We start from the raw sequence: 26253 nt of genomic DNA, 5'->3' as shown, positions 1-26253 counted from the left end.
CAGAACCAGGTACTTTAACTCTCAGCCTTATTCTTTTTCTGCCACATCAAATTGGTTCTTTTGTTATAACCCTAAATTGTTGAATTTGAATGTTAGGAAAAATAATCACACCTTTTAACAAAATTATTTGTGGTATATTTGTTGGATACAACACTTGGCTGGAGAGACCTGTGTCTGGATTTGCAAGGATTAATTTTTATATTATGAAGAGTGGGAGTTAGGTCAAGTCATTAGAATTCACAGATAATTGTTAGAACTTAGTGTCGTGGGAGTTTGCCTCTCTTTCATAGACAGGAAGACTACCAAATAATAGATTACCATATAATAATAAAGATTACCAAATAATAGAAACATAATAGTATCATCTTATAGAAACAGAGCAGAAGAGGTAAAATGAGACATAAGAAATATAAATATACACGGAACCAAAAAAGAAATATAAAGGGACCCCAAAATGTGTTTCATATACCAAAAATGTCAGAGGAGTGCCAATAATAACATTGTCATCCGGATATACCTAACAAAGAACATTGTTGTATTATTATGCTTGATCTCTGCTTTTATAAAGGCAAATTGAAGGGTGCCTGGGTGGCCCAGTCAGTTGAGCATCCAACTCTTGATTTCAGCTCAGATCATGACCTCGGGGTTATAGGATAGAGCCCTGCATTGAGCATGGAGTCTGCTTAAGATTCTCCCTCTCTCTCTTTCTCTTTCTCTTTCTCTTTGTCTCTCTCCCCCTCTGTTCCTCCCCCCTGCTCATGCTCTCTCTCTCTAAAATAAAAAATGAATAGGGGCGTGTGAACGGCACAATGGGTTAAGCTTCCAGCTCTTAATCTCTGCTCAGGTCATGATCTCACGGTTCATGAGTTCTAGCCCCACGTCAGGCTCTCTGCTGTCAGTGTGGAGCTTGCTTTGGATCCTCTGTCTCCCTCTCTCTCTGCCCCTCCTCCACTGGCGCGTGCTCTCTCTCTCTCTTAAATAAATAAAACATTAAAAAATAAAATAAAATAATTAATTAAAGAAGGCACATTGAATGACTTTATGTTGAGAAAGAGCATGTGTGAGGGTAACTCACTAATGGAAGCATAGTTCTTACCCATCCTACTATGTGTGCCCCTCCTCTGAAATTCCACAAACATTTGGGGTTCAAAGGTACTTTTCTTTGGTGTGATGACATTTTGAGCTAAACACATGTGAGTTCATTTTAACCATGGAATTCAGCTTAATTCTTCACGGTGGTGAGAATTGCATAGCTCCCTTACTTTAGTTTCTATAGCTGCCCTTTTTCTCTTTCTGCCTATGTTACGATGCCCTCTTTTGGTTTACTCAGATATGGATAGAAAGGAGGTATTTTTTGTTTGATTTTTCCGGTTACTTTCCTCCTGATCTTATGTCAGCCTGCATTCTCAGGAGTCTTCTGACTTCCTGATTAGTAGTGACTTTTGATTTTCTACTCACAGAAGTCATCACAAATTAGATTTTCTCCCTCCCTTCTAGGCAAATGGGTTAGTCCACCGCCCTGGTCTGGCTTTGCTTTTCTTTCTCTTACGAGCTGGTCCCTGTAGCCAGTTGTGGAGGACAGGCCACACCATCCTACTTTCTCAAGTCCCATTTTATTGAAGTGAAATTCATATAGCATAAAACTAACCATTTTAGAGTGAATGATTCAGTGGCATTTAGCACATTCACAATGCTGTGTAACTACCATCTCTATCTGCCTAAACATTTTTATCGCCCTCCAGATTTTACTTTCTGAACTCCAGTTTTCCTGATGAGTTTTCTTTTGTATTTTTACTCTGCTTCCTTGGAAAGGTAACATTCTTGTTAATGATTTCAGTGCTGGGGCTGTTTTTGCTCGACAACAGGTCTGGCTCAGTATTGTTTTTTTCATTATAATATAAGCACTCCTCAAACTCACATAGATATGACCATATGACATGTAGGTTGAGGGTATGCAACATCCAGATAGGTACAGAATAATGTTAAATGAAAATGAAGTCATGAATTTGTATAGTATGATGCCAATTTAATTTAAAAATCACATAAACATACATTTATATTCATATTTATAGTGAAAAACAACCAATAATACTCATTAGAATGTTATCAGTGATTGCATCGAAATGGAGGGTTAATGAGTTACTTAAATATTCTTCTTTTCTCCATTTTCTCAAGCCTCTACGTTGGGCATAATTGTATTTATAAATGGAAAATAACTATTTTTAATGCAGCAGTCAGATATGAACATATTAATATGGATGTAAACTGGCCTGTTCAGAGTAACCAGAGTTGACCCTACTATCCACAAATGTGATGGGTCATATGAACTAATTCATTGAACATGTCAGAGGTCACCTAGCTAATCACTAGTGATTATAGTTCTAACAGCCTAGGAGTTTTTCCTTTTGAATGGAATGAAAAAATATGTTTACCTGACAGGAGTGTCAATGACTCACTAGAAATGAAAGTAAAGTAACTATTTTGAAGAACAGATTTCATGGGGTACATGGGAAAGACTCAGGGAAAGTGGATTTATCCGTCCAAAAAATACTCTCTCCATATTCGTGAGCTTTATCACTAGGCAGTGATGATTAACCAAATAGAAAAGTATTATCTATTTTGGTTGCAATACATTGCAAAAAAGTATTTTTTAGGCAAGAGCCAAAAGCTCCTACAGGATTCAAAATGAAAATATGTTGGAACTTAGAGTTCATTATATCACACTCTGCTTTTGGTTTTCCTTGGTTCTGTTTGCAGATCACTTTATGAAATACTTTGGAGCCCAGATAATTATCTAACACAGGAGTCAGCAAACAATGGCCCATAGCCAAATCTGGGCTACTGACTGTTTTGTAAATAAAGTTTAATTGGAACATAGCTGTGCTCATTTACTTGTGTATTATTGTCTATGGCTGTTTTCATGCTGCAACAGCAGAGTTGAGTAGTTGTGACAGAGAACGTATGGTCCACAAAGCCTGAACTATTTACTCTCTGATCCTTTCCAGGAAGTTTGCTAATCCTGGATTAACACACCAAAAGTAGTTATTCATGGCATTAAAGGAAGCATGAAACTTATCTAAGGAAAATTTTCACACTGGACTTGGAACATCAGGGAATATATAATTTACAGATTTTGATGGTATAACGATTGAAATTTAGGAATTCTAACTCTTGTTCCCCCAATTGTTGAAACTCTTCAGGTAGCACATATAGTTGCTTCGGCAGCACATATACTAAAATTGGAATGATACAGAGAAGTTTAGCATGGTCCCTGTGCAAGGATGACACACAAAACTCTTCAGGGTTTTAACTTTAAATGTCAGCCTGTTTGGGTTATAAGTTCAGTTCATTTTTTCTCCCAAATCAGTAAAAACAGCTAAAAAAAAAAAAAAAAAAAAAAAGTCAGAGTGGAGTTCCAGAGGAATTTGTGACCTAGGCACATTATCTGTACAGTCAGCTATAGCATGGATTCATTATTTCCTGAAGGACAGGAAAACAGAATTCGAAATGACTGTAGTAAGTTATAGACATTTAACATGATGCAAAGTACAAAACTTAGCTAGTTGCATTCACTTGAGTTTAAATATCTAGATATTGGAAAATACACTGATGATCAACAGCAAAATTAACACTTTTCATCTCTGTGCTTAGGCTCATGAAAACTCAGCCATAAATAATCCAAAATTGAACAGAGCTAAGCAAACCACAGGTCATGTATGTAAGGAAAAAACATCTAAAAATGTAACATTGGATGACTGATATAGAACTTAGATTTCAGAGTAAGAAAAACAAATTGCTCAGTGTTAGATTTCATGGGAAATTTTTTGAATGAGGTTTCTTTTAAGAAGCAAAATTCTCTACTGCCAGAATTTTGGTAGCAGTTATGATTTTAAAATCTTGATATGTTTTCCTTTTCCTAAAGAGAGATTGCTATGTTTACCACTTTCGAGAAGGAATTACTGTACGAGTAATACAGAGGCAATTCGAGCCACTATTGAACAAGATTTTTTCTCTTTATGGAGTGAGGGTGGATTTCTTGACACTATTTGTCACTTGAAACTGCAGACAAGAGGAGAAATGAAAAACCACAGTAGCCACATTTACATCTCCAGTGTGGACTCCTCAGCCAGTGCAGCAAAAATAGCTATAGGTTAAAATGGGTTTTACTAACAATATGTATTCCAGTTTGCTTTTGAAAATCTGTCACGATTGTGCTTACGATGTGGGGATTGTGATAAACAGGACAGGAGAGTTCATTCTGCCTTTTCCTGTGTTTCAGATGTGTATCGACCCTTCCCTGTCAGTAGCTCTAGGGGATAAACCACCCCCATTGTATCTCTGCGAAGAATGCAGCCAGAGGATTGCGGGGTAGGTATAAGAGTCCTCCAAGAAGAGAAAGTAGGGTAACCAGAGAAGATAAGAACAACCAGTTTTATTAAATTGGTTACATTGCCCACATTTCCCACTAACCTCTCTGTTTTTTAAAGGTTAGTCAAATATTTGATATATAGCAAATTTTCATTTGAGAGATTTCAGCTTTGAAAAATTGCAGTACTTGTCCCCATGTGATAAGAGAAAGCAGTGACACTTAATAAAACAGCTCAAATTTTCAAGTGACCCGGTTAAAAAAGGCCACAAGAGGGGCGCCTCGGTGGCGCCGTCGGTTAAGCCTCCGACTTCAGCCAGGTCACAATCTCGCGGTGCGTGAGTTCGAGCCCCGCGTCAGGCTCTGGGCTGATGGCTCAGAGCCTGGAGCCTGTTTCCGATTCTGTGTCTCCCTCTCTCTCTGCCCCTCCCCCGTTCATGCTCTGTCTCTCTCTGTCCCAAAAAAAATAAATAAACGTTGAAAAAAAAATTTAAAAAAAAATAAATAAATAAGGCCACAAGAGAAAAAGAAAAGAAAATCGTGGCTTTCAAACGTGACATGTAGTTCAAATGGGTTCTCTCTGCTTGTTAGTGTCACAGAATCACACTCAGGGTTGTACACATCATGCTGTACTTTGGTTGGCTTCACTAGCATCTGGAAAGTATCATTTAAAGATAAGTGAATATGATGAATTGCCAATAATTTATAATTTAGCTACAATGCATTAGACTTTTAAAAAGTTGATTATGATAGTGCTCTTAATGACATTTCCTTTCTATCGAAAGCCTCTTAGTAATAGCGTGCAGCTTATAAACATTCATGTGGAAGGGTAACATTACAAAGAAGCTCAAAAATGAATTTTGCTTTTCTTTACAGGGACCACAGTGAATGGCTCATTGATGTGCTTCTGCCTCAAGGTATGGTTTACATGAGAAAGGATGAATAATAAGTAATCATGACTAATGGCATGGTTGGTTTGTCTCCTTTTGAACTGTATTATTTTACAAGGACAGTAACCAAAGTATTATATTCTGTGAATAGTCATTGAGATGAAGCATTAGATCAATGTCTTCCTTATACCCACACATTTAATAATGAAGGAAGAGGTATCACCTTTGCCGAAATTAAGGGTAGATGTTGGAATTAAGATTCTGTGTGACAAAAGCCCTGCTGAATTATGTCTTAAGAGATTTTCTGTGTATATAACAGGCATTGCCAATGATGTTTGCTGTGCCAGGTCAGAAAGGGAATAGGAAACATCAGTGGGAAGAACATTGAATCATGGGGCTTTCTCCTACTGCTATTACTAGCTCTGTGTTTTTAGGGAACATCATTTAATTGCTCTGAGACTCAGTCTCCCTAGTAAAGTGGGGATAAAGTATAGGTGACTCATCTCAGTTAAAAGACGGGACTGTGATGTTTGTAGTTGGTTAGAGTTCTGAAAGCTATGTCTTGTAAGGTGGCAGGTCCCAGACAGAGGTTTCCTTCACACATCTGGAAGCAGGTATCCCAGCCACTTAATTGGAGGCTGAAATGACCAGGGAAAATTATTCAGGAAAGCAGAGGAAAGATGAAAGGTGGAAAAGCTGGGGGGCCATAGGAGGAACTTGATATATGACTTCAGAGGTAGATAATAGAAGACTTTCTTTTCTTTTTTTTTTTTAATTTTTTTTTTTTTTTTAACGTTTTTTATTTTTGGGACAGAGAGAGACAGAGCATGAACGGGGGAGGGGCAGAGAGAGAGGGAGACACAGAATCGGAAACAGGCTCCAGGCTCTGAGCCATCAGCCCAGAGCCTGACGCGGGGCTCGAACTCACGGACCGTGAGATCGTGACCTGGCTGAAGTCGGACGCTTAACCGACTGCGCCACCCAGGCGCCCCAATAGAAGACTTTCTATGAAAGGCCGTATTTAAGAAGAACTGTAAAAACCTTATGTTAACTAAATTCTGTGAACATTAAAAAAAAAAACTTAAGGCCATTTTCTTGATGATAATTACACTATTTCTTTGTAGTCTAACATTTTTTTTAATGTTTATTTTTGAGAGAGAGAGACAGACAGACAGAGTATAAGCAGGCAAGGGGTAGAGAGAGAGAGGGAGACAAAGAATCTGAAGCAGGCTCCAGGCTCCAAGCTGTCAGCACAGAGCTTCATGCGGGGCTCAAACTCATGAACCACGAGATCATGACCTGAGCTGAAGTCGGACGCTTAACCGATTGAGCCACCCAGGTGCCCTGTAGTCTAACTTTTAATATTAGGTCATCTCACCCTCAAGAAGTAAATTAGTGAATGATCTTTGTCTGTAAAATGGGTCAGTAATGTCAGCCTCTATATCCTTCAAAGAGACATTTTGAAAATTTATATAAGAATAACTGTGAAAAGATTTGGGCTTTATGGGTAAAGGTAAATTTTTCCCTCCTTAAATTAGGCTACCTTGTTAGTGAACTGCCAGTGCTCCAAGGTGAAGTCTATAGTCAGGAGCAAAACTACATTTTTATTTTTTTTTATTTTTTTTTATTTTTTTTTTTGAATTTGGGCCCTTTACATTTTTATTTTTATTTTTTTTATTTTTTTTTTATTTATATATGAAATTTATTGTCAAATTGGTTTCCATACAACACCCAGTGCTCATCCCAAAAGGTGCCCTCCTCAGTACCCATCACCCACCCTCTCCTCCCTCCCACCCCCCATCAACCCTTAGTTTGTTCTCAGTTCTCAACAGTCTCTTATGCTTTGGCTCTCTCCCATTCTAACCTCTTTTTTTTTTTTTTTTTTTTTTTGTTCCCTTCCCCCATGGGTTTCTCTTAAGTTTCTCAGGATCCACATAAGAGTGAAACCATATGGTATCTGTCTTTCTCTGTATGGCTTATTTCACTTAGCATCACACTCTCCAGTTCCATCCACGTTGCTACAAAAGGCCATATTTCATTTTTTCTCATTGCCACGTAGTACTCCATTGTGTATATAAACCACAATTTCTTTATCCATTCATCAGTTGATGGACATTTAGGCTCTTTCCATAATTTGGCTATTGTTGAGAGTGCTGCTATGAACATTGGGGTACAAGTGCCCCTATGCATCAGTACTCCTGTATCCCTTGGATAAATTCCTAGCAGTGCTATTGCTGGGTCATAGGGTAGGTCTATTTTTAATTTTCTGAGGAACCTCCACACTGCTTTCCAGAGCGGCTGCACCAATTTGCATTCCCACCAACAGTGTAAGAGGGTTCCCGTTTCTCCACATCCTCTCCAGCATCTATAGTCTCCTGATTTGTTCATTTTGGCCACTCTGACTGGCGTGAGGTGATACCTGAGTGTGGTTTTGATTTGTTTTTCCCTGATAAGGAGCGACGCTGAACATCTTTTCATGTGCCTGTTGGCCATCCGGATGTCTTCTTTAGAGAAGTGTCTATTCATGTTTTCTGCCCATTTCTTCACTGGGTTATTTGCTTTTCGGGTGTGGAGTTTGGTGAGCTCTTTATAGATTTTGGATACTAGCCCTTTGTCGGATATGTCATTTGCAAATATCTTTTCCCATTCCGTTGGTTGCCTTTTAGTTTTGTTGGTTGTTTCCTTTGCTGTGCAGAAGCTTTTTATCTTCATAAGGTCCCAGTAATTCACTTTTGCTTTTAATTCCCTTGCCTTTGGGGATGTGTCGAGTAAGAGATTGCTACGGCTGAGGTCAGAGAGGTCTTTTCCTGCTTTCTCCTCTAAGGTTTTGATGGTTTCCTGTCTCACATTCAGGTCCTTTATCCATTTGGAGTTTATTTTTGTGAATGGTGTGAGAAAGTGGTCTAGTTTCAACCTTCTGCATGTTGCTGTCCAGTTCTCCCAGCACCATTTGTTAAAGAGACTGTCTTTTTTCCATTGGATGTTCTTTCCTGCTTTGTCAAAGATGAGTTGGCCGTACGTTTGTGGGTCTAGTTCCGGGGTTTCTATTCTATTCCATTGGTCTATGTGTCTGTTTTGGTGCCAATACCATGCTGTCTTGATGATGACAGCTTTGTAGTAGAGGCTAAAGTCTGGGATTGTGATGCCTCCTGCTTTGGTCTTCTTCTTCAAAATTACTTTGGCTATTCGGGGCCTTTTGTGGTTCCATATGAATTTTAGGATTGCTTGTTCTAGTTTCGAGAAGAATGCTGGTGCAATTTTGATTGGGATTGCATTGAATGTGTAGATAGCTTTGGGTAGTATTGACATTTTGACAATATTTATTCTTCCAATCCATGAGCAGGGAATGTCTTTCCATTTCTTTAAATCTTCTTCAATTACCTTCATAAGCTTTCTATAGTTTTCAGCATACAGATCCTTTACATCTTTGGTTAGATTTATTCCTAGGTATTTTATGCTTCTTGGTGCAATTGTGAATGGGATCAGTTTCTTTATTTGTCTTTCTGTTGCTTCATTGTTAGTGTATAAGAATGCAACTGATTTCTGTACATTGATTTTGTATCCTGCAACTTTGCTGAATTCATGTATCAGTTCTAGCAGACTTTTGGTGGAGTGTATCGGATTTTCCATGTATAATATCATGTCATCTGCAAAGAGCGAAAGCTTGACTTCATCTTTGCCAATTTTGACGCCTTTGATTTCCTTTTGTTGTCTGATTGCTGATGCTAGAACTTCCAGCACTATGTTAAACAACAGCGGTGAGAGTGGGCATCCCTGTCGTGTTCCTGATCTCAGGGAAAAAGCTCTCAGTTTTTCCCCGTTGAGGATGATGTTAGCTGTGGGCTTTTCATAAATGGCTTTTATGATCTTTAAGTATGTTCCTTCTATCCCGACTTTCTCAAGAGTTTTTATTAAGAAAGGGTGCTGGATTTTGTCAAAGGCCTTTTCTGCATCGATTGACAGGATCATATGGTTTTTCTCTCTTTTTTTGTTAATGTGATGTATCACGTTGATTGATTTGCGAATGTTGAACCAGCCCTGCATCCCAGGAATGAATCCCACTTGATCATGGTGAATAATTCTTTTTATGTGGTGTTGAATTCGATTTGCTAGTATCTTATTGAGAATTTTTGCATCCATATTCATCAGGGATATTGGCCTGTAGTTCTCTTTTTTTACTGGGTCTCTGTCTGGTTTAGGAATCAAAGTAATACTGGCTTCATAGAATGAGTCTGGAAGTTTTCCTTCCCTTTCTATTTCTTGGAATAGCTTGAGAAGGATAGGTATTATCTCTGCTTTAAATGTCTGGTAGAACTCCCCTGGGAAGCCATCTGGTCCTGGACTCTTATTTGTTGGGAGGTTTTTGATAACCGATTCAATTTCTTCGCTGGTGATGGGTCTGTTCAAGCTTTCTATTTCCTCCTGATTGAGTTTTGGAAGAGTGTGGGTGTTCAGGAATTTGTCCATTTCTTCTAGGTTGTCCAATTTGTTGGCATATAATTTTTCATAGTATTCCCTGATAATTGTTTGTATCTCTGAGGGATTGGTTGTAATAATTCCATTTTCATTCATGATTTTATCTATTTGGGTCATCTCCCTTTTCTTTTTGAGAAGCCTGGCTAGAGGTTTGTCAATTTTGTTTATTTTTTCAAAAAACCAACTCTTGGTTTCATTGATCTGCTCTACAGTTTTTTTAGATTCTATATTGTTTATTTCTGCTCTGATCTTTATTATTTCTCTTCTTCTGCTGGGTTTAGGCTGCCTTTGCTGTTCTGCTTCTATTTCCTTTAGGTGTGCTGTTAGATTTTGTATTTGGGATTTTTCTTGTTTCTTGAGATAGGCCTGGATTGCAATGTATTTTCCTCTCAGGACTGCCTTTGCTGCGTCCCAAAGCGTTTGGATTGTTGTATTTTCATTTTCGTTTGTTTCCATATATTTTTTAATTTCTTCTCTAATTGCCTGGTTGACCCACTCATTCGTTAGTAGGGTGTTCTTTAACCTCCATGCTTTTGGAGGTTTTCCAGACTTTTTTCTGTGGTTGATTTCAAGCTTCATAGCATTGTGGTCTGAAAGTATGCATGGTATGATTTCAATTCTTGTAAACTTATGAAGGGCTGTTTTGTGACCCAGTATATGATCTATCTTGGAGAATGTTCCATGTGCACTCGAGAAGAAAGTATATTCTGTTGCTTTGGGATGCAGAGTTCTAAATATATCTGTCAAGTCCATCTGATCCAATGTCTCATTCAGGGCCCTTGTTTCTTTATTGATCGTGTGTCTAGATGATCTATCCATTTCTGTAAGTGGGGTGTTAAAGTCCCCTGCAATTATCACATTCTTATCAATAAGGTTGCTTGTGTTTATGAGTAATTGTTTTATATATTTGGGCGCTCCGGTATTCGGCGCATAGACATTTATAATTGTTAGCTCTTCCTGATGGATAGACCCTGTCACTATTATATAATGTCCTTCTTCATCTCTTGTTACAGCCTTTAATTTAAAGTCTAGTTTGTCTGATATAAGTATGGCTACTCCAGCTTTCTTTTGGCTTCCAGTAGCATGATAAATAGTTCTCCATCCCCTCACTCTCAATCTAAAGGTGTCCTCAGGTCTAAAATGAGTCTCTTGTAGACAGCAAATAGATGGGTCTTGTTTTTTTATCCATTCTGATACCCTATGTCTTTTGGTTGGCGCATTTAATCCATTTACATTCAGTGTTATTATAGAAAGATATGGGTTTAGAGTCATTGTGATGTCTGTATGTTTTATGCTTGTAGTGATGTCTCTGGTACTTTGTCTCACAGGGTCCCCCTTAGGATCTCTTGTAGGGCTGGTTTAGTGGTGACAAATTCCTTCAGTTTTTGTTTGTTTGGGAAGACCTTTATCTCTCCTTCTATTCTAAATGACAGACTTGCTGGATAAAGGATTCTAGGCTGCATATTTTTTCTGTCTAGCACACTGAAAATCTCGTGCCAATTCTTTCTGGCCTGCCAAGTTTCAAAAGAGAGATCAGTCACGAGTCTTATAGGTCTCCCTTTATATGTGAGGGCACGTTTACCCCTTGCTGCTTTCAGAATTTTCTCTTTATCCTTGTATTTTGCCAGTTTCACTATGATATGTCGTGCAGAAGATCGATTCAAGTTACGTCTGAAGGGAGTTCTCTGTGCCTCTTGGATTTCAATGCCTTTTTCCTTCCCCAGTTCAGGGAAGTTCTCAGCTATTATTTCTTCAAGTACCCCTTCAGCACCTTTCCCTCTCTCTTCCTCCTCTGGGATACCAATGATGCGTATATTATTTCTTTTTAGTGTATCACTTAGTTCTCTAATTTTCCCCTCATATTCCTGGATTTTTTTATCCCTCTTTTTCTCAGCTTCCTCTTTTTCCATAACTTTATCTTCTAGTTCACCTATTCTCTCCTCTGCCTCTTCAATCCGAGCCGTGGTGGTTTCCATTTTGTTATGCATTTCGTTTAAAGCGTTTTTCAGCTCCTCGTGACTGTTCCTTAGTCCCTTGATCTCTGTAGCAAGAGATTCTCTGCTGTCCGCTATACTGTTTTCAAGCCCAGCGATTAATTTTATGACTATTATTCTAAATTCACTTTCTGTTATATTATTTAAATCCTTTTTGATCAGCTCATTAGCTGTTGTTATTTCCTGGAGATTCTTCTGAGGGCAATTCTTCCGCTTGGTCATTTTGGATAGTCCCTGGCGTGGTGAGGACCTGCAGGGCACTTCCCCTGTGCTGTGGTGTATAACTGGAGTTGGTGGGCGGAGCCGCAGTCAGACCTGATGTCTGCTCCCAGCCCACCGCTGGGGCCACAGTCAGACTGGTGCGTGCCTTCTCTTCCCCTCTCCTAGGGGCGGGATTCACTGTGGGGTGGGGTGGGGTGGTCTGTCTGGGCTACTTGCACACTGCCAGGCTTGTGATGCTGGGGATCTGGCGTCTTAGCTGGGGTGGGTAGGCAAGGTGCACAGGGGCAGGAGGGGCAGGCTTAGCTTGCTTCTCCTTAGGTGATCCACTTCAGGAGGGGCCCTGTGGCAGCAGGAGGGAGTCAGATCCGCTGCTGGAGGTTTGGCTCCGCAGAAGCGCAGAGTTGGGTGTTTGCGCGCGGAGCGAGCAAGTTCCCTGGCAGGAACTGGTTCTCTTTGGGATTTTGGCTGGGGGATGGGCGGGGAAGATGGCGCTGGCGAGCGCCTTTGTTCCCCACCAAACTGAGCTCTGTCGTCCGGGGGCTCAGCAGCTCTCCTTCCCTTTGTCCTCCAGCCTTCCCGCTTTCTGAGCAGAGCTGTTAACTTATGACTTCCCAGACGCTAAGTCGCGCTTGCTGTCGGAACACAGTCCGTCAGGCCCCTCCGCTTTTTGCAAGCCAGACTCGGGGGCTCTGCTTGGCCGGCGAGCCGCCCCTCCGCCCCGGCTCCCTCCCGCCAGTCCGTGGAGCGCGCACCGCCTCGCCGCCCTTCCTACCCTCTTCCGTGGGCCTCTCGTCTGCGCTTGGCTCCGGCGACTCCGTTCTGCTAATCCTCTGGTGGTTTTCTGGGTTATTTAGGCAGGTGTAGGTGGAATCTAAGTGATCAGCAGGACGCGCGGTGAGCCCAGCGTCCTCCTACGCCGCCATCTTCAAAACTACATTTTTAAATATCAGATGTGTTGCTGAATTCTGGTCACCTTCTCCAGAAGATATTCATCTTTGGAAGAAAACTTGTAATAACTTTTAATTATTTATCTAGAGGTGTGACACTAACTTCAGGTTAAGACAGGCTCTAAGATATCAAACTGTTAGTAACCATTAATTATTCAAAACCAGTTTTAAAAACTGAGTTTTAAATTTCATCAGTTTAGCATCTACTAATTCATAATTTCCAGACAGTTTGGGAGACATTTATCTTGACCTTTTTGATAAATTTTAACATAGACTATACTGTAAGTAATGCTTCAGTTCATTTTTTGAACACTTAACTATTTCACAGGGAATGTTAACATATTCCTGGAAAAATTATTTTCAAGTATTCTCAAGCATCAATTTTCACGAAAATAATTGCTCTGCCCACTGAAAAGAATATGTATCTGTTTGTCGATCCTGAAGTAGACAGTAGTTTGACAGCCTTACTGGCCAATCCATGAGTTTGCCAATTGCTTTCTCTGAAATGAGCATGTAGGTGGTTTTACACTAGTTAAGGACTGATATAAATCAATAATTCGTCTCTGAGTAATCCAAGTTAGTAAGGTTTTTCTACAGTTTTGAAATAGCAAATCATCTCCATGGTGAAGCTCTAAATATATCACATCAACTTGGTGTCGTAGCATAATGGAAGACAGTAAACAGGGAATCCAGAGATGTTATCTCTAGACCTGCCTTTATCAATTGATAGCCTGTGTGATGCTGAAGAAGTTATGCAAACCTCAGTTTTGTTCTATGTCAGATGAGGAGGTGAGATGAATGTTATTTTGCTTTGGCTTTAACATGATCTGAATTCTTTTTGTTTTATTTTATTTTATTTTATTTATTAAAAAAAATTTTTTTTTTATTTTTTTTTTCAAAGTTTATTTATTTTTGGGACAGAGAGAGACAGAGCATGAACGGGGGAGGGGCAGAGAGAGAGGGAGACACAGAATCGGAAACAGGCTCCAGGCTCCAAGTTGTCAGCTCAGAGCCTGATGAGGGCTTGAACTTACGAACTGTGAGATCATGACCTGAGTCAAAGTCAGACGTTTAACCAACTGGGCCACCCAGGTGCCCCTAATGTGATCTGAATTCTAAGTCATGTCTGAGGAGGTTGAATTACTTTTAAGAATAGGGGAAGTATTTGCAGCATGCAGGTGTTCCTAACCTCATCAAACACAGGGAGATGACAATAAGACAAGAGAGAAGCTGTTTTGGTCAGGTCTAGAGTTTGTGTTACTAAGCTTGCTTTTACTCACCTTCGTGGCTCCCCTCATTTAAAATGTGCTGTCTTTCTTTGTTAATATATTGTGTACCTTCCCCTTACAGCTGAAATATCTGCTATATGTCAGAAAAAGGTAAGAGCAAACTATCTGTGTGGTGGGGGCATGATTTGCTGTGTTTGTATGTAAATTCATTCATTGACATCTGCCTCATTTCTGCACCACGGTTTCCCAGTATGTACATGTCACTGTACTCCTGAAGGGGGAAAATAAATCATTGAGCATGCAAGATTACTGTGTCCGAATGGTCTCTCTTTCCATTTCTGCTTTTGCTCACCCATCTTACGCACAGTGTTTTTGGTATGTAATCTGAAATAAAAGCATATGTGACTCTAGTTACAAAAAGCTTTTACCTTAACCTTGGTAAAGGATGTATCTTGTGTGCTAGACATCTTTATTGCTTTGAAGTGGAGTGCAAATAGTTCAATATATGTGTGTCAAAAACATACCCAGACTGACTGTATTTATATAGAAAACATTCATTTAGATGTAAGATGAATGAAATCTCTAGTTAAAGATTCTACCTTCAAATTGCCTTTAGCCACTTTTCATAACAGTTTCCCTGAGCCATTTCCATCTTCTTTTCTTGTTCTAGTTGTTGAAAAGTACAAGAGAAGGTAGTAAGGCTTCATACAAAGAACTTTGGATTAGTTGGTTGAGACCCTTGGTTTCTGGCCAGCTCTATCCCCACCTACCTATGAGACCATGTACAAGTCACTTAAATGTTTAGGAATTGGTCATGAGTGGGTACCTTTGGAGGGCTCTTTCAGTGATCTGTTGTCATATAATCTAAAATATCATGGCTTGTAACAACAGACATTTATTGATCACAGTTCTGTGGATTGGCAATTTGGCCTGTGGTCAATGAGACAGTTCTTTTGATAAACTCCCCTAGGTTCACTCATGTGCCTGCAGTCCATTGGTGGGTAGCCTAGGGATTGGCTGGCCCCAGATGAGCTCACTCCCACGTCTGGGGCCTCAGCTGGGACAGCTGGAATGGTTGGATGACAGGGGTGTCTGGCTCTCCCTCTTTCCATTAGGTGTCTCATCCTCCAGGGGGCGAGGCTGGATTTGTTCACAAGGCAGCAGTGTTCTGAGCGAATGAGAGAGGAAGTCGCAAGGCCTTTTGAGATTGAAGCTCCTAAGTCACACAGCATCACTTCTGCTGCATTCCTCTGGTCAAAGCAAGTCCCAAGTCCAGCCCAGATTCAAGGAGTGGGGACATAGACCTCTCCCCTTTAGAGAAGGAGCGACAAGAATTCCGTGGTCACATTTAATCTACCATAATCCACCCTCCGGACATAATTACTTACATTTCTTCCACATGTAAAATACTTTCACCACCTTACGAGACCTCCTAAAGTCTTAAATCCATTTATGGCTTCAGTTCATCATCTTGTGATCTGCATATGGTCTGGTCACTGATGAAACTCCTTGGGTACAAATTCTCTTGATCCAGAGACCTGTGAACTAAAAAGGCAAGTTACCTGCCCACTCCACCCCCTACACAAGATGGTGAGACAGGGACAGGATGACAGCAGTAGGCCTCCATTTGGAAGAGGAAATGGAAGCACATAGCTGTTAGAGGACTGTAGCAGCTCCAGCCACGAACATGACAACGGGTCCTCTGTCTCCAGGGATAGCGAGTGTGCCTTGACTAGGATGTGGTTTTACATCCAGGGAGTAGTTCCCTAATCCATTGTTGTTCTCCTGCATTCTTTGCTCTACTCTCTGAAACATCTTTTCCGAGAAGAAATGGCACATGGTGCAGTTGAGGGGCTCCCTTAGCTTGCTCCCTGATGCAGAAGTCGGGTCCCATAGACTTCCTTTCATGTTGAACTGTGTCTGTCCCCTGTAGTCTAAGTCGATGGCGCTTTTGCTAATAAGACTTTCTGTAAAACCTTGTGGATTTTCAATAAATCTCATTGGAGTTCAGTGCCCCCCAAACCGCCTCTATAATTCTTTTGGGGACGGTCCTTTCTGTACTTGGGGCATTTCAGTCTGCCCTTAAAATTATTAGAAGCCCTCTTCTAGCTGAAAGGCTCAACTGAGCATCACCATCTTTTATCTTTCTGAAGTTTTAACAGAGGATTGTGCAGCCAGTCAGCATATTTTTGATTTGATTTTTTATCCTGAGGCTATATCCTACTTTGAGAATCTTTTATAAGCTGGAGGGACGAGGAAGAGAAGCAGTTTTATATTCCAAATTAGTATGTCCTGACTCTGGTGGTATACCTAACATATTTGATACCCAGAGTGGATCATTTTTTTAACACTGCCCTACTTTATATGACAAAATTATTTTTAGTAATAAGTTTCAAATTAGCAGATTTTTATTATCCTTTAATAAATGTGTTTTATATGAAAGTTAATTTAGAGAACATTCATTAAGTTCGTGATAGTTCAGAACTATTTGAGCTTGCTTTGGGTACAGTTTGTGTCTACCTCTTCTGGAGTACATATTCCTACATTTGAACAGTGGGTTTGAAATAAGCATCAAGATTGTAAAGGTAAAGAGAAAGACTTTGATTTATGTCAATTCTGTCATTCTGTGAGACAGGTTGCGATTTTTTTTTTTTTTTTTTTATGTTTAAAGTTCAAAGCAGTGAAACAGAGTAGCTGGAGAAACTATGCCCATCTGAATTTGAATCTCTGGGAAATCTCTCTACTTTACTTTTGAAATGAATGCATATAACTGAGTCCACATGGGTTGAGGACTGACTGTGGCTTATTAAAACTTAGCGGGAACCACAAGAATTGGTTAGAACTTAAGTCAACCAAAGGTTATTTTGGGGCAAAGTATTTTATTGCTGATATTATTTAGAATTGGTAGCACATGGTGATAAAGCAGTTGACTCTTAGTTGGTGTGTATCCAGATAACTGCATAAGAAATCACTAAATCACTCAAATGTAGTAGCATAAACCAACAATCCATTTAATTATGCTCATAGATTTTGTTGGTAAAGATTGGGACAGGGCACAGTCCATAGCCTGTCTCTGCTTGATGATGTTTGAGGTCTCATCAGGGAAGACTTGAATAACTGGGGGCTGGGATTATCTAGAGGCTTCCAGATCATATGTTTTGGCTCTCGGATGGGGTGACTTGAAGGCTGGGCTTATGCAGCGCTGTTGACAAGAGACTTACCCATTGCCTCTCTACATGGCTTGGCCAGGACAAAGTCCTGAGTATTCCAATGAGGAAACATCTGAAGAGAGAACATTTCAAGATGGCCAGGTGAAAGCTGCATGTCTTTTTAAATCTGGCCTCAGGAGTCATATAGGTATCACTTCTGCCATACTCTCTTGATTGAAGCAGCCATGAGTCCATCTAGATTCAAGGCAAATGGAAGCATACCTGAGGAAGCCAACCCAAAGAGCCTCATACACAGCTGGACTTGATTTAGATGACAAGACCTTGAACCTCCAGCCAAGAATTTGCATGTGGGAAGAATGTAAATAATATGTGAACAGAAAATAGGATGGTAAATTGCAGGCCTTAAACTTCAGGGCTTTATTATAGTGAATAACTACCCACTAAACCCATATCCACATTCTCTTGTTTATAGAATGGTGGGAATGCCAGAGGAACAAAGACTAATTATAACGAAGAGGAAGAAATTAAACACTAAGAACATGCTCTGATATATACCACACTGCTAGTGGTGTGGTATTGGTTTGGTGGCGAGCAGAAGCCCCAAGCCAATAAGGGTTCTTGTGCTTCCAGAATGAAAGTTAGTGTGTGAGTGAGAAAGGAAGGACACGCGGGAAAAATACACCACTTGGTGAGCCAGGACTGAGTTGGATGCTCACAAGACTTGGGCCTCAGTTGCAGAATAAACACACTGTATTTTAACAAATAATTTTTAAAACCTTATTAATGAAAAGAAAAAAAATTACAAAAATGTTAAACTTGGCTTTTATGATTTGTAGGCCTGAGTCCTGTTTAGAAAATGAGATTTGCTGACACCAGTGTCCAAAGCCTTGTGCTAAAAAGCAAGGCGGAACAAACCCTACTTTGAAATGGTCGCTTTGATAGGCAGTTCAACACATTGTCAGTGTTTTGGTGTAGGTTTTGTGCTGGCCTCCTTCCTTATTCTGCCCTCAAAAGATCTGTCATGGAAGGGTCTCAAATCTTCACCAGGCTCTGAGTTCATAATGGCCTACAGTATAACATCCCCGCAAGGTGTTCACATCTTTATAAGCTCTATTGAAAGTCTGCAAAGCTCTTAGGACACAAGATGTTGAGCACATGGTGTGGCATCTCTCACAGACTTGGGACACATATTTTTGCAGAAGTCAGGAGCGTTTCCTCACAGCCCCTCAGATGGTGCCTCACTCCCCTGCCTCTTGTCAGGGCAGCTCTGACATAGCCCCCTTGGACTCTGGAATCTGTCTTACGTGCCCCTACTTTTCTCATTGGCATCCCTTCATCTGTTGACTCCTTGCCTATAGTTAATGTCAGCAGCTGGTTCTATGAATGGTTCTTGCTGTGTTTTGCTATATTCCTGTGGTGTCTGTTGACGTATTTGATGTATTCTTTAGGTCTTAATGGAAAGAATGCTGGCGGAGGGCGTGAGTGGGTGGGAGGCCTGCTTAGGGCCCCCTACCTGTCCTTGAACACAGCAAGGACAGGAGAGCTGCACTGGAAATCTGCTCCTTCAGTGGTGGATAAGTAATTTGAAAGTAATTTGGGGGAAATTATTCCCTTCCTATTCTGATGTGCTGTGATGCACTCTCTCTGGACCACAGTTTTAGGTTTTTTCCTCCGTATTTCTGCTGAAAACTCTTGAAACACTAACTGGAAATAATCCAGAAAGCGCCCCATCCCCAACCCATGACTGAGGTAGCTTTACAGAGAGCTTTTCAACACAGTTCCACTCCTCCCTCTTTAGAGCTTTTCTGCCACTCACACCAATAGAAACCACATCTTACCTTCATTTTTAGCTCTGCCTGAAATCTAACTGGTTAGGGGTGACCCGTGTTTTGGAAACTTTAGAAATGTGCAGCCACTTTCAGCGGCCCCTTTACATTCCGTTTGTTCCACTTCTTAGCCCCATTTACCTCAGTGACCAGTTTTAGTTGATTTCGCTATTTTTTGCTTCTAGAACTGCAGTTCCCATGTAAGAAGAGCAGTTGTTACCTGCTTTTCAGCGGGCTGCTGTGGCCGTCACGGAAACAGGCCCGTTCGGTACTGCAAGAGATGCCACTCGAATCATCACAGCAATGAAGTGGGGGCCGCGTCGGAGACCCACCTCTATCAGACCTCCCCTCCACCCATCAACACTCGGGAATGTGGCGCTGAGGAGCTGGTCTGCGCCGTGGAGGCTGTGATCAGGTAACAGGCAGCTGGTTAGTGGTCTACCGGAAACACCACCTTGGTTTTGAGCCACCCTTGGCACATTGGTAAAGTTCACTCAACTTCAGGTGCCCTCAGCCTAGCCTCTCACCTTCCATAATGCAGTGATGATTTTTTTTTAAGTTTATTTATTCATTTTGAGAGAGACAGAGAGAGAGAGAGAGAGAGAGAGAGAGTGTGTGTGTGTGTGTGTGTGTGTGTGTGTGTGTGTGTGTGTGTATGCAAGTTGGGGAGCAGCAGAGAAAGGGGGGGGAGAGAGAGAGAGAGAGAGAGAGTCCCAGACAGACTCTGCGCTGTCAGTGCAGAGCACAGAGCCCTATGCGGGGCTGGAACTCATAAACCATGAGATCATGGTCTGAGCCCAGGTCAGATGCTTAACCACGTGAGCTACACAGCCACCCCAGTGACGATGTTTTAATTCATTCATTCAGCCAAGCGTGTGTTAGGCACTTGGGAGACAAGAGAGAATGAAATGTAGTCTCCACCTTCACCTTACCCATGTAGGGAGTATAAAGACAGAAGCACAGGATTGCGGTTCAGTATGGTAAGCAGAGTGATAGTGCAGAGCAGAGTTTTAGGAAAGTGAAGCAGAGGCACCCCTCAGAGTGAGGGGTGGGAAGGGGGTGCCTGAGGCCTGACTGTGCACTGTAAGTTGTGGGCGAGCTCTAGGTAATTCGGTACTGGGGTAAAGCTGCAGGCTCTCCAATGAGACAGGAGCCCAGTCGTGCACGCGGTTGGCTTTCTCTCCTATCACGTGACAGAAAAAGGAGCTTTGGAAATGATAACTTCCAGACTTGTTCTCTTTTTGCATAATAGTCACTGAAGCAAGATTTTTAAAAATTAAAGAAATAATATTGGACTGTATGTTTTAAGGATAGAGACTCTTTTCTGTGTCTCTTACTTCAGTGGCTGATGCATGTAGAAATGCAATAAATGTTTGTCAAATGAAACATTACAGAAAGTTTGGAAATAGAAGAAAAAACCAACTATACTGCTGTCATCATTATCAGTGTTGCACATGTTCTAGTTTTACTCAAATACATATCTTATTTATAGAATTATAATCACAGTATATCATAATTTTTGATATAACATTATACCATTAGCTCTTTTGCATGTTGTTAGATAGTTTCTGTATTTACCATTTTTAGTGGAAACATAATTTTCATCTAGATTATTTCCCTCCACCTTTAGATTTTTAGATTGCTTCCATTTTTACTATTATATATTACTGTGATAAATATTGTTGTGAATAGTGCTGTTTTTCTATTTTTTATTTTTTTAGGGTAGATGACCAGATATGGTTGGCTGGGTCAAAGGGTATGAATGCTTTAATGGCTATTGATGCATTACCAAACTGATTTTCAGAGTGTACATATGAATTTATAATGCCAAAAGCATTGTATGAAATTGCTAGTTTTGGCTACACTCTTGCCAACATTGGGTCTTATTCTTACAAATTATGACTTGTTGGGGTGCCCTGGTAACTCAGTCAGTTAAGCATCCACCTCTTGGTTTCGGCCCGGATCATGATCTCATAGTTGGCAAGTTTGAGCCCTGCATCAGGCTCCGCACTGACTGGCAGAGACTGTTTGGGATTCTCTCTCACCCTCTCTCTCTGCCCCTCCCCTGCTTGCACTTTCTCTCTCTCTCTCTCTCTCTCTCTCTCTCAAAATAAATAAATAAACTGAAAAAAAATTATGACTTGTTTAGCAGTTGAAAAAGGAGGCTTTGTTGCTCATTTACAGATCTTTGAATATTAGATATTGAGTGTTTTTCCATTTGGGTATAAATTCTTCAGTCTCTCTTTGTACCATGCATTTGAGGTCCACATAACTTCAGATTAGATCTAGGGGAAGTATTGGCATCTAGCGGGATGGTTGGTACACTGGAAGCCAGAAGGCATCAGTTCTGCCTGATTCTAATTGATTGGAGGAAGCAGCCTCTTTGTGCCTCAGTTTATTCACTTTGGAAATGGGGATGGAGTACAACATAGTAAAGAACTGAAATTAGGCCTGTTGGAGCAACTTCTACCAATTGGAAGGAGAGCAGTCAGTTATGCCTGAGTACTCATGAAGTAGTTGCTCTGAATAGGTCATAACCTAGAATGTGTTTTTCAATCACCTAACTTGACATCTCTCATCTTTGGCAGCTTGTTGAAAGAAGCCGAGTTCCATGCTGAGCAGCGGGAATATGAGCTGAATCGCCGGCGGCAGCTGGGACTTTCCTCTTCCCACCATTCCCTGGATAACACTGACTTTGACAACAAGGATGATGATAAACACGACCAGCGACTACTCAGTCAATTCGGAATATGGTTTTTAGTAAGAAAATAAGTTAGCTATTCTCTGCTTTCTTATTTCTCATGACAACATTGCACCAATGAGGAATATTTCCCGTTCTTTTTAAAGAAGTTAGTGAATAGTGAAAAGTTAACCTTAGCGGTGGAACTCTATATTGTCTATATTGTAGGACAGTGGCTCTCAACCCTGGGCTGCACATTGGATTTCCCTGGGAAAGCTTTCAAAGAATGGCAATGCCCAGATCCCACCCTAGCATCTTGGGAACTTTTAAAAAAGCTTCCTTGTTGATTCTAATGAATAGCCAGGTGTTGAAGCCTACTGGCCAGACCCTTGACTGTTTGAAATGCACCTTTGACAGAAAATGGATGGGAATGTTGCTAGGGTATGTTGTGAAATAACCGAGTCAATATAATTTACAGATCGTTCGCATCCTATCACCTATACACATGACATTTTTCTTGAAAGTTCAGTATCTGTGGCACTTTTTGTTTATTTAGGGCAAGTTTGCATACAACCAGAAAAATCAGAGCTGTATTAACACAGGCAATTTGATTGTTTTTGACTGATTCATGGGCAACATTCATTCAGTAAAGATCAAACATCCCAATCCCAAATTCCATGCAAGCTGAACATGGCAGTTCTGTTAGAGAAGCGGACTTTTGTTTTTGCCCAACGGAGACATAGATTGAGTCTCCATAGTAATATATCTCTTTTATGCTTTTACATGGTTATCTGAAAAAGTTGTGTTTTGTTTTGTCTTACCAAATTGGTATTTAATTGCTGATTTCACATATTTTGCTCCTAGAGCTTACTACCTAATGACATAATGACTGCTATTATGAACTCTTTGAAGGCAAGGATACTGTTTTATTTATTTGTACATTCCTGACTCCTACTATTGTGTTTCATAAAAGATTATTGCAGAATGAATAATGAATAAACGAGCTGTTTTTAAAAGGCTATTTGTAATGTGCTGAATTAGGGGGCTCTAGGCTTTCAGAATTATTACTGATAGAAAATCCTTAGCTAAATCTGATAATTTTAGAATGCAAACATAGGTAGATTATTTTTTCACTGAAGATATTTATGAAATTTCACTTTGCAGACCTAACTTTTAAAAAAGCATTGATCTAGTGTAGATTACAAAATAGGTTTCTTCTAGGAGAAAAGGCTTATCAAAAGGTGCAATCTCGAGGGGAAATTATTGTTGCAATCCTTCTCTCCCTGTAAGGAATGCAGTTTCTAGGTTAAATGATCCTGTGTCATTTATAAACTGCCTACTTTAGATGGATTATTGGGAACCTTTTTTTTTTTTTTTTTGCCGTTAAACGAATCTTAATAATGATGTAAAATGAATGAAGGCTAAAGCAGAGTCTAATCTGCCCATTTCCAGGTGAGCCTTTGCACGCCCAGTGAGAACACACCTACAGAGAGCTTGGCCAGGCTGGTGGCCATGGTGTTTCAGTGGTTCCACTCCACGGCATATATGATGGACGATGAAGTTGGAAGTTTGGTGGAAAAACTGAAGCCTCAGTTTGTCACCAAGTGGTTGAAGACAGTCTGTGATGTTCGCTTTGATGTCATGGTCATGTGCCTTCTTCCCAAACCAATGGAATTTGCCAGGGTAAGTGGAGGCCCCCCACTCTGACCTTGTTGGAGAGGAATTGGGAGAAACACTTCCCTAGCCATTAGCATGTTATCATTGTCTATAGAAGAGCGTCTCTCCTTATTTTAGTCAATACAGCTGAATGAGGTTAGTTGAGCAACTACATTTTAGGGGATGTGCTGCTTTGATGTTGGTTTGGGATGAAGAATGGTAAAACGAATATGTGAGATATCTTTAAGAATTTACAAGAAGATAAAAAAATGGGGCACCTCGGTGGCTCTTGATTTTGGCTCAGCTCACAATCGCGTGGTTTGTGGGGTCATGCCCCATGTCGGGCTCTGAGCTGGTAGACTGGAGCCTGCTTGGGATTCTCTCTCTTCCTTTCTCTCTGCTTCTCTCCTGCTCGTGCACTCTCTCTCTCTCTTTCTCAAAATTAAAAAAAAAAAAAAAAAGTTTAAGGGAGGATTCATCCCTGACTTTGCTGAATGTATTTTTTTTAAATTAAGAAACAGAAGAAAAAAGTTTTTCTATGAGATTGCAAGGTCTCAGTCCTTCTCTGGTCTACTGTCTGTGTAAAGGCTAACATTTGATTAGGAGCAATTTCTGTGGTTTCACATAAATTTCTAGAAGTGAATGGCAGAAATCCCTGCCCTCTCATTTGGAATGCCACAAAAGGCATAGGACGTGCCAAAATGCTCCCTTTCCTCCAGCTTATAGGACAAATTCCTCTGAGCTCATCCTTTTGCTTAGTGGATTATAGGCTTCAGATACACAGCTGGTAAGACCCCATATTTTTAAAATATAATATAATTTGTGTCTAACTTAGCAAGGTAGATGTCCAGAATCAGTTTTTGGCAGAAATATAGGACATTTTTTCTTTTTTTTTTTTTTTTTTTAATTTTTTTTTCGACGTTTATTTATTTTTGGGACAGAGAGAGACAGAGCATGAACGGGGGAGGGGCAGAGAGAGAGGGAGACACAGAATCGGAAACAGGCTCCAGGTCTGAGCCATCAGCCCAGAGCCTGATGCGGGGCTCGAACTCACGGACTGCGAGATCGTGACCTGGCTGAAGTCTGACGCTTAACCGACTGCACCACCCAGGCGCCCCTAGGACATTTTTTCAAGATATTTTCTGGATTTTATTTTGTGATTATTTTGGTTTGTTTTCAATGAGATAGGGAGGCATTTTTCAGCCTAATTAAGACATTTAAGGATAAAATAGAACACAGACCATCTAAAGAAATAGCTTTCGTTAGGTTTCCGGGACACAGAGTAGTTCTGTGGGTGATTCAAGATATACTTTTTTCTTCTTTGGTGCCACCTACTGACTCACATATAAAATTGGAGTTTTGCATAACAGAAATTCCCTATTTTGTGGCATTATTTGACTGTGTTGATATGTTTTCTATTATTATTTCCTTTGGAATAGTAAAGGATTGGTCCAATCTGATTATCAAAGATAAGAGGAAATGGTAGCTGAGGGCCTGTAAAAGACACATTTGGGAGAGAAAAGACAAAGTTTATTTATACTTATAGTCAGTACTCAGTACATTGCTGCATATCAGTGATGGGCATCTCCCTCAGTAGCCAAAGATAAACAGTGTAGGGTAGGGAGTTAGGGCTGGAATGGGAAGATATGGAAGGTTCTCTTGAGCCTTTTGCTACTTAGTGGCACTGGCAGTCTGTCTCCACAGCAGCTGAATTCACAGGTAATTCCCTTTAATGGAAATGATATTTCTGAAAGCTCTGCTTTAGTCGGACAAGGGAAGTTGGGATAAAGTTTCTGCATCTTCTTTAGTTCTAACGTTTTCATTAAAATGATCCTTATGACAAGTGTGGGGGTCTGAGTGGTTCCGCACATTTCTCTCATCTGAAACTTCGAGAGAAGTTTCACACCAAAAGGAAGGTAGGTTGATTGCTGTAGATTTGGGTTAGGAGCTTCCAGGTAAGAGATCTGCAAAGGAGGAAGCAGGCATAGATTAGGACGAGGAAACAAACACAAAAAAACCTGAGATTAATGGTGACAGTAGACTCTAAACCTAGTTTCCAAGGTCAGAGGGCAGCCAGTCAGGATTTGCAGATGTTGGGCTCAAAGTGTCTTTAGACAATAGAGTGAGGTCGTCAGCGTCTCTGTCCTGGGTATGAGCAGCGCATGGGCGATGCTGGTGTTTGGTGAGATTCCTGACTGGCCCTGGCTATTGCCACAAGTCCTTTGAACTTCAAATCAAATTGTCTTGCTCTGGCTTGCAGGGCTTTGGGACAAGACAACCTAGAGTCTCAATAGGATCTAGGCCGTCAGGTTTTAGTTTTCAGTGACACCAAGTAAGCAGGGTGGGAGGAAAATTGGAAATACCAGTTACTGACAAAATGTGCGAGACAACAGGATTCAGTTTATGAGGAGGTGACAAATAGCTCAAAGACCATGAGCAGGACTAGAATCTGATAATTCACAAGGGTGGGTTATAGTTTTCCATTGAAACATAAAATTTCTGTCTATAGTCACCCCCCATTTTCATCATAGATAATCAAAATAAGATTAATCTTATTCACAAAGTAAGACTAGTCTCATTAAATTTGGCCTAATTATTTATGTAGATGCAGCGACAGTCAATGGTAATTGACCAAAATAAACCTTTAATGTTGGCTGTGCTGGAATGTTTATGGAGAATCTCAGATTGGGCTTTTAGAAACCGCTAGAGGTTAGGATGCTAAGCCAGTAACTTGTCATCATACTTCATCTACAGTACCTCTAGATTTGGGTAAATTTATCTCTGAGGTCACCAAAAT

The 26253-nt window shown here is 40.5% G+C and overlaps 1 protein-coding gene and 1 non-coding gene across 23 annotated transcripts in view; both read left to right on the top strand.

The window, feature by feature from the left end:
- UNC79 (unc-79 subunit of NALCN channel complex) overlaps positions 1–26253 on the top strand; it is a 282253-nt gene that overhangs the window by 103435 nt on the left and 152565 nt on the right. For all 22 annotated transcript variants that reach the window (XM_086708939.1, XM_086708942.1, XM_086708934.1 and 19 more), the window contains 6 exons: positions 4280–4368; positions 5243–5283; positions 14246–14274; positions 19306–19535; positions 21709–21880; positions 23253–23483. In XM_086708939.1, the coding sequence (XP_086565065.1) occupies positions 4280–4368; positions 5243–5283; positions 14246–14274; positions 19306–19535; positions 21709–21880; positions 23253–23483 (792 nt within the window). The remainder of the gene's footprint in view (positions 1–4279; positions 4369–5242; positions 5284–14245; positions 14275–19305; positions 19536–21708; positions 21881–23252; positions 23484–26253) is intronic.
- On the top strand, positions 3214–3316 carry LOC112856555 (U6 spliceosomal RNA). The gene has a single exon (XR_003223127.2). It is a non-coding gene; the product is annotated as a U6 spliceosomal RNA (small nuclear RNA).

Source organism: Puma concolor, chromosome B3 (genome assembly GCF_028749965.1).
Source record: "Puma concolor isolate L17-30 chromosome B3, mPumCon1.1.hap2, whole genome shotgun sequence".
Classification (NCBI taxonomy): Eukaryota; Metazoa; Chordata; class Mammalia; order Carnivora; family Felidae; genus Puma; species Puma concolor.
The sequence above is the reverse complement of the archived record's forward strand: the minus strand, read 5'-3'. Positions and strand labels throughout refer to the sequence as shown.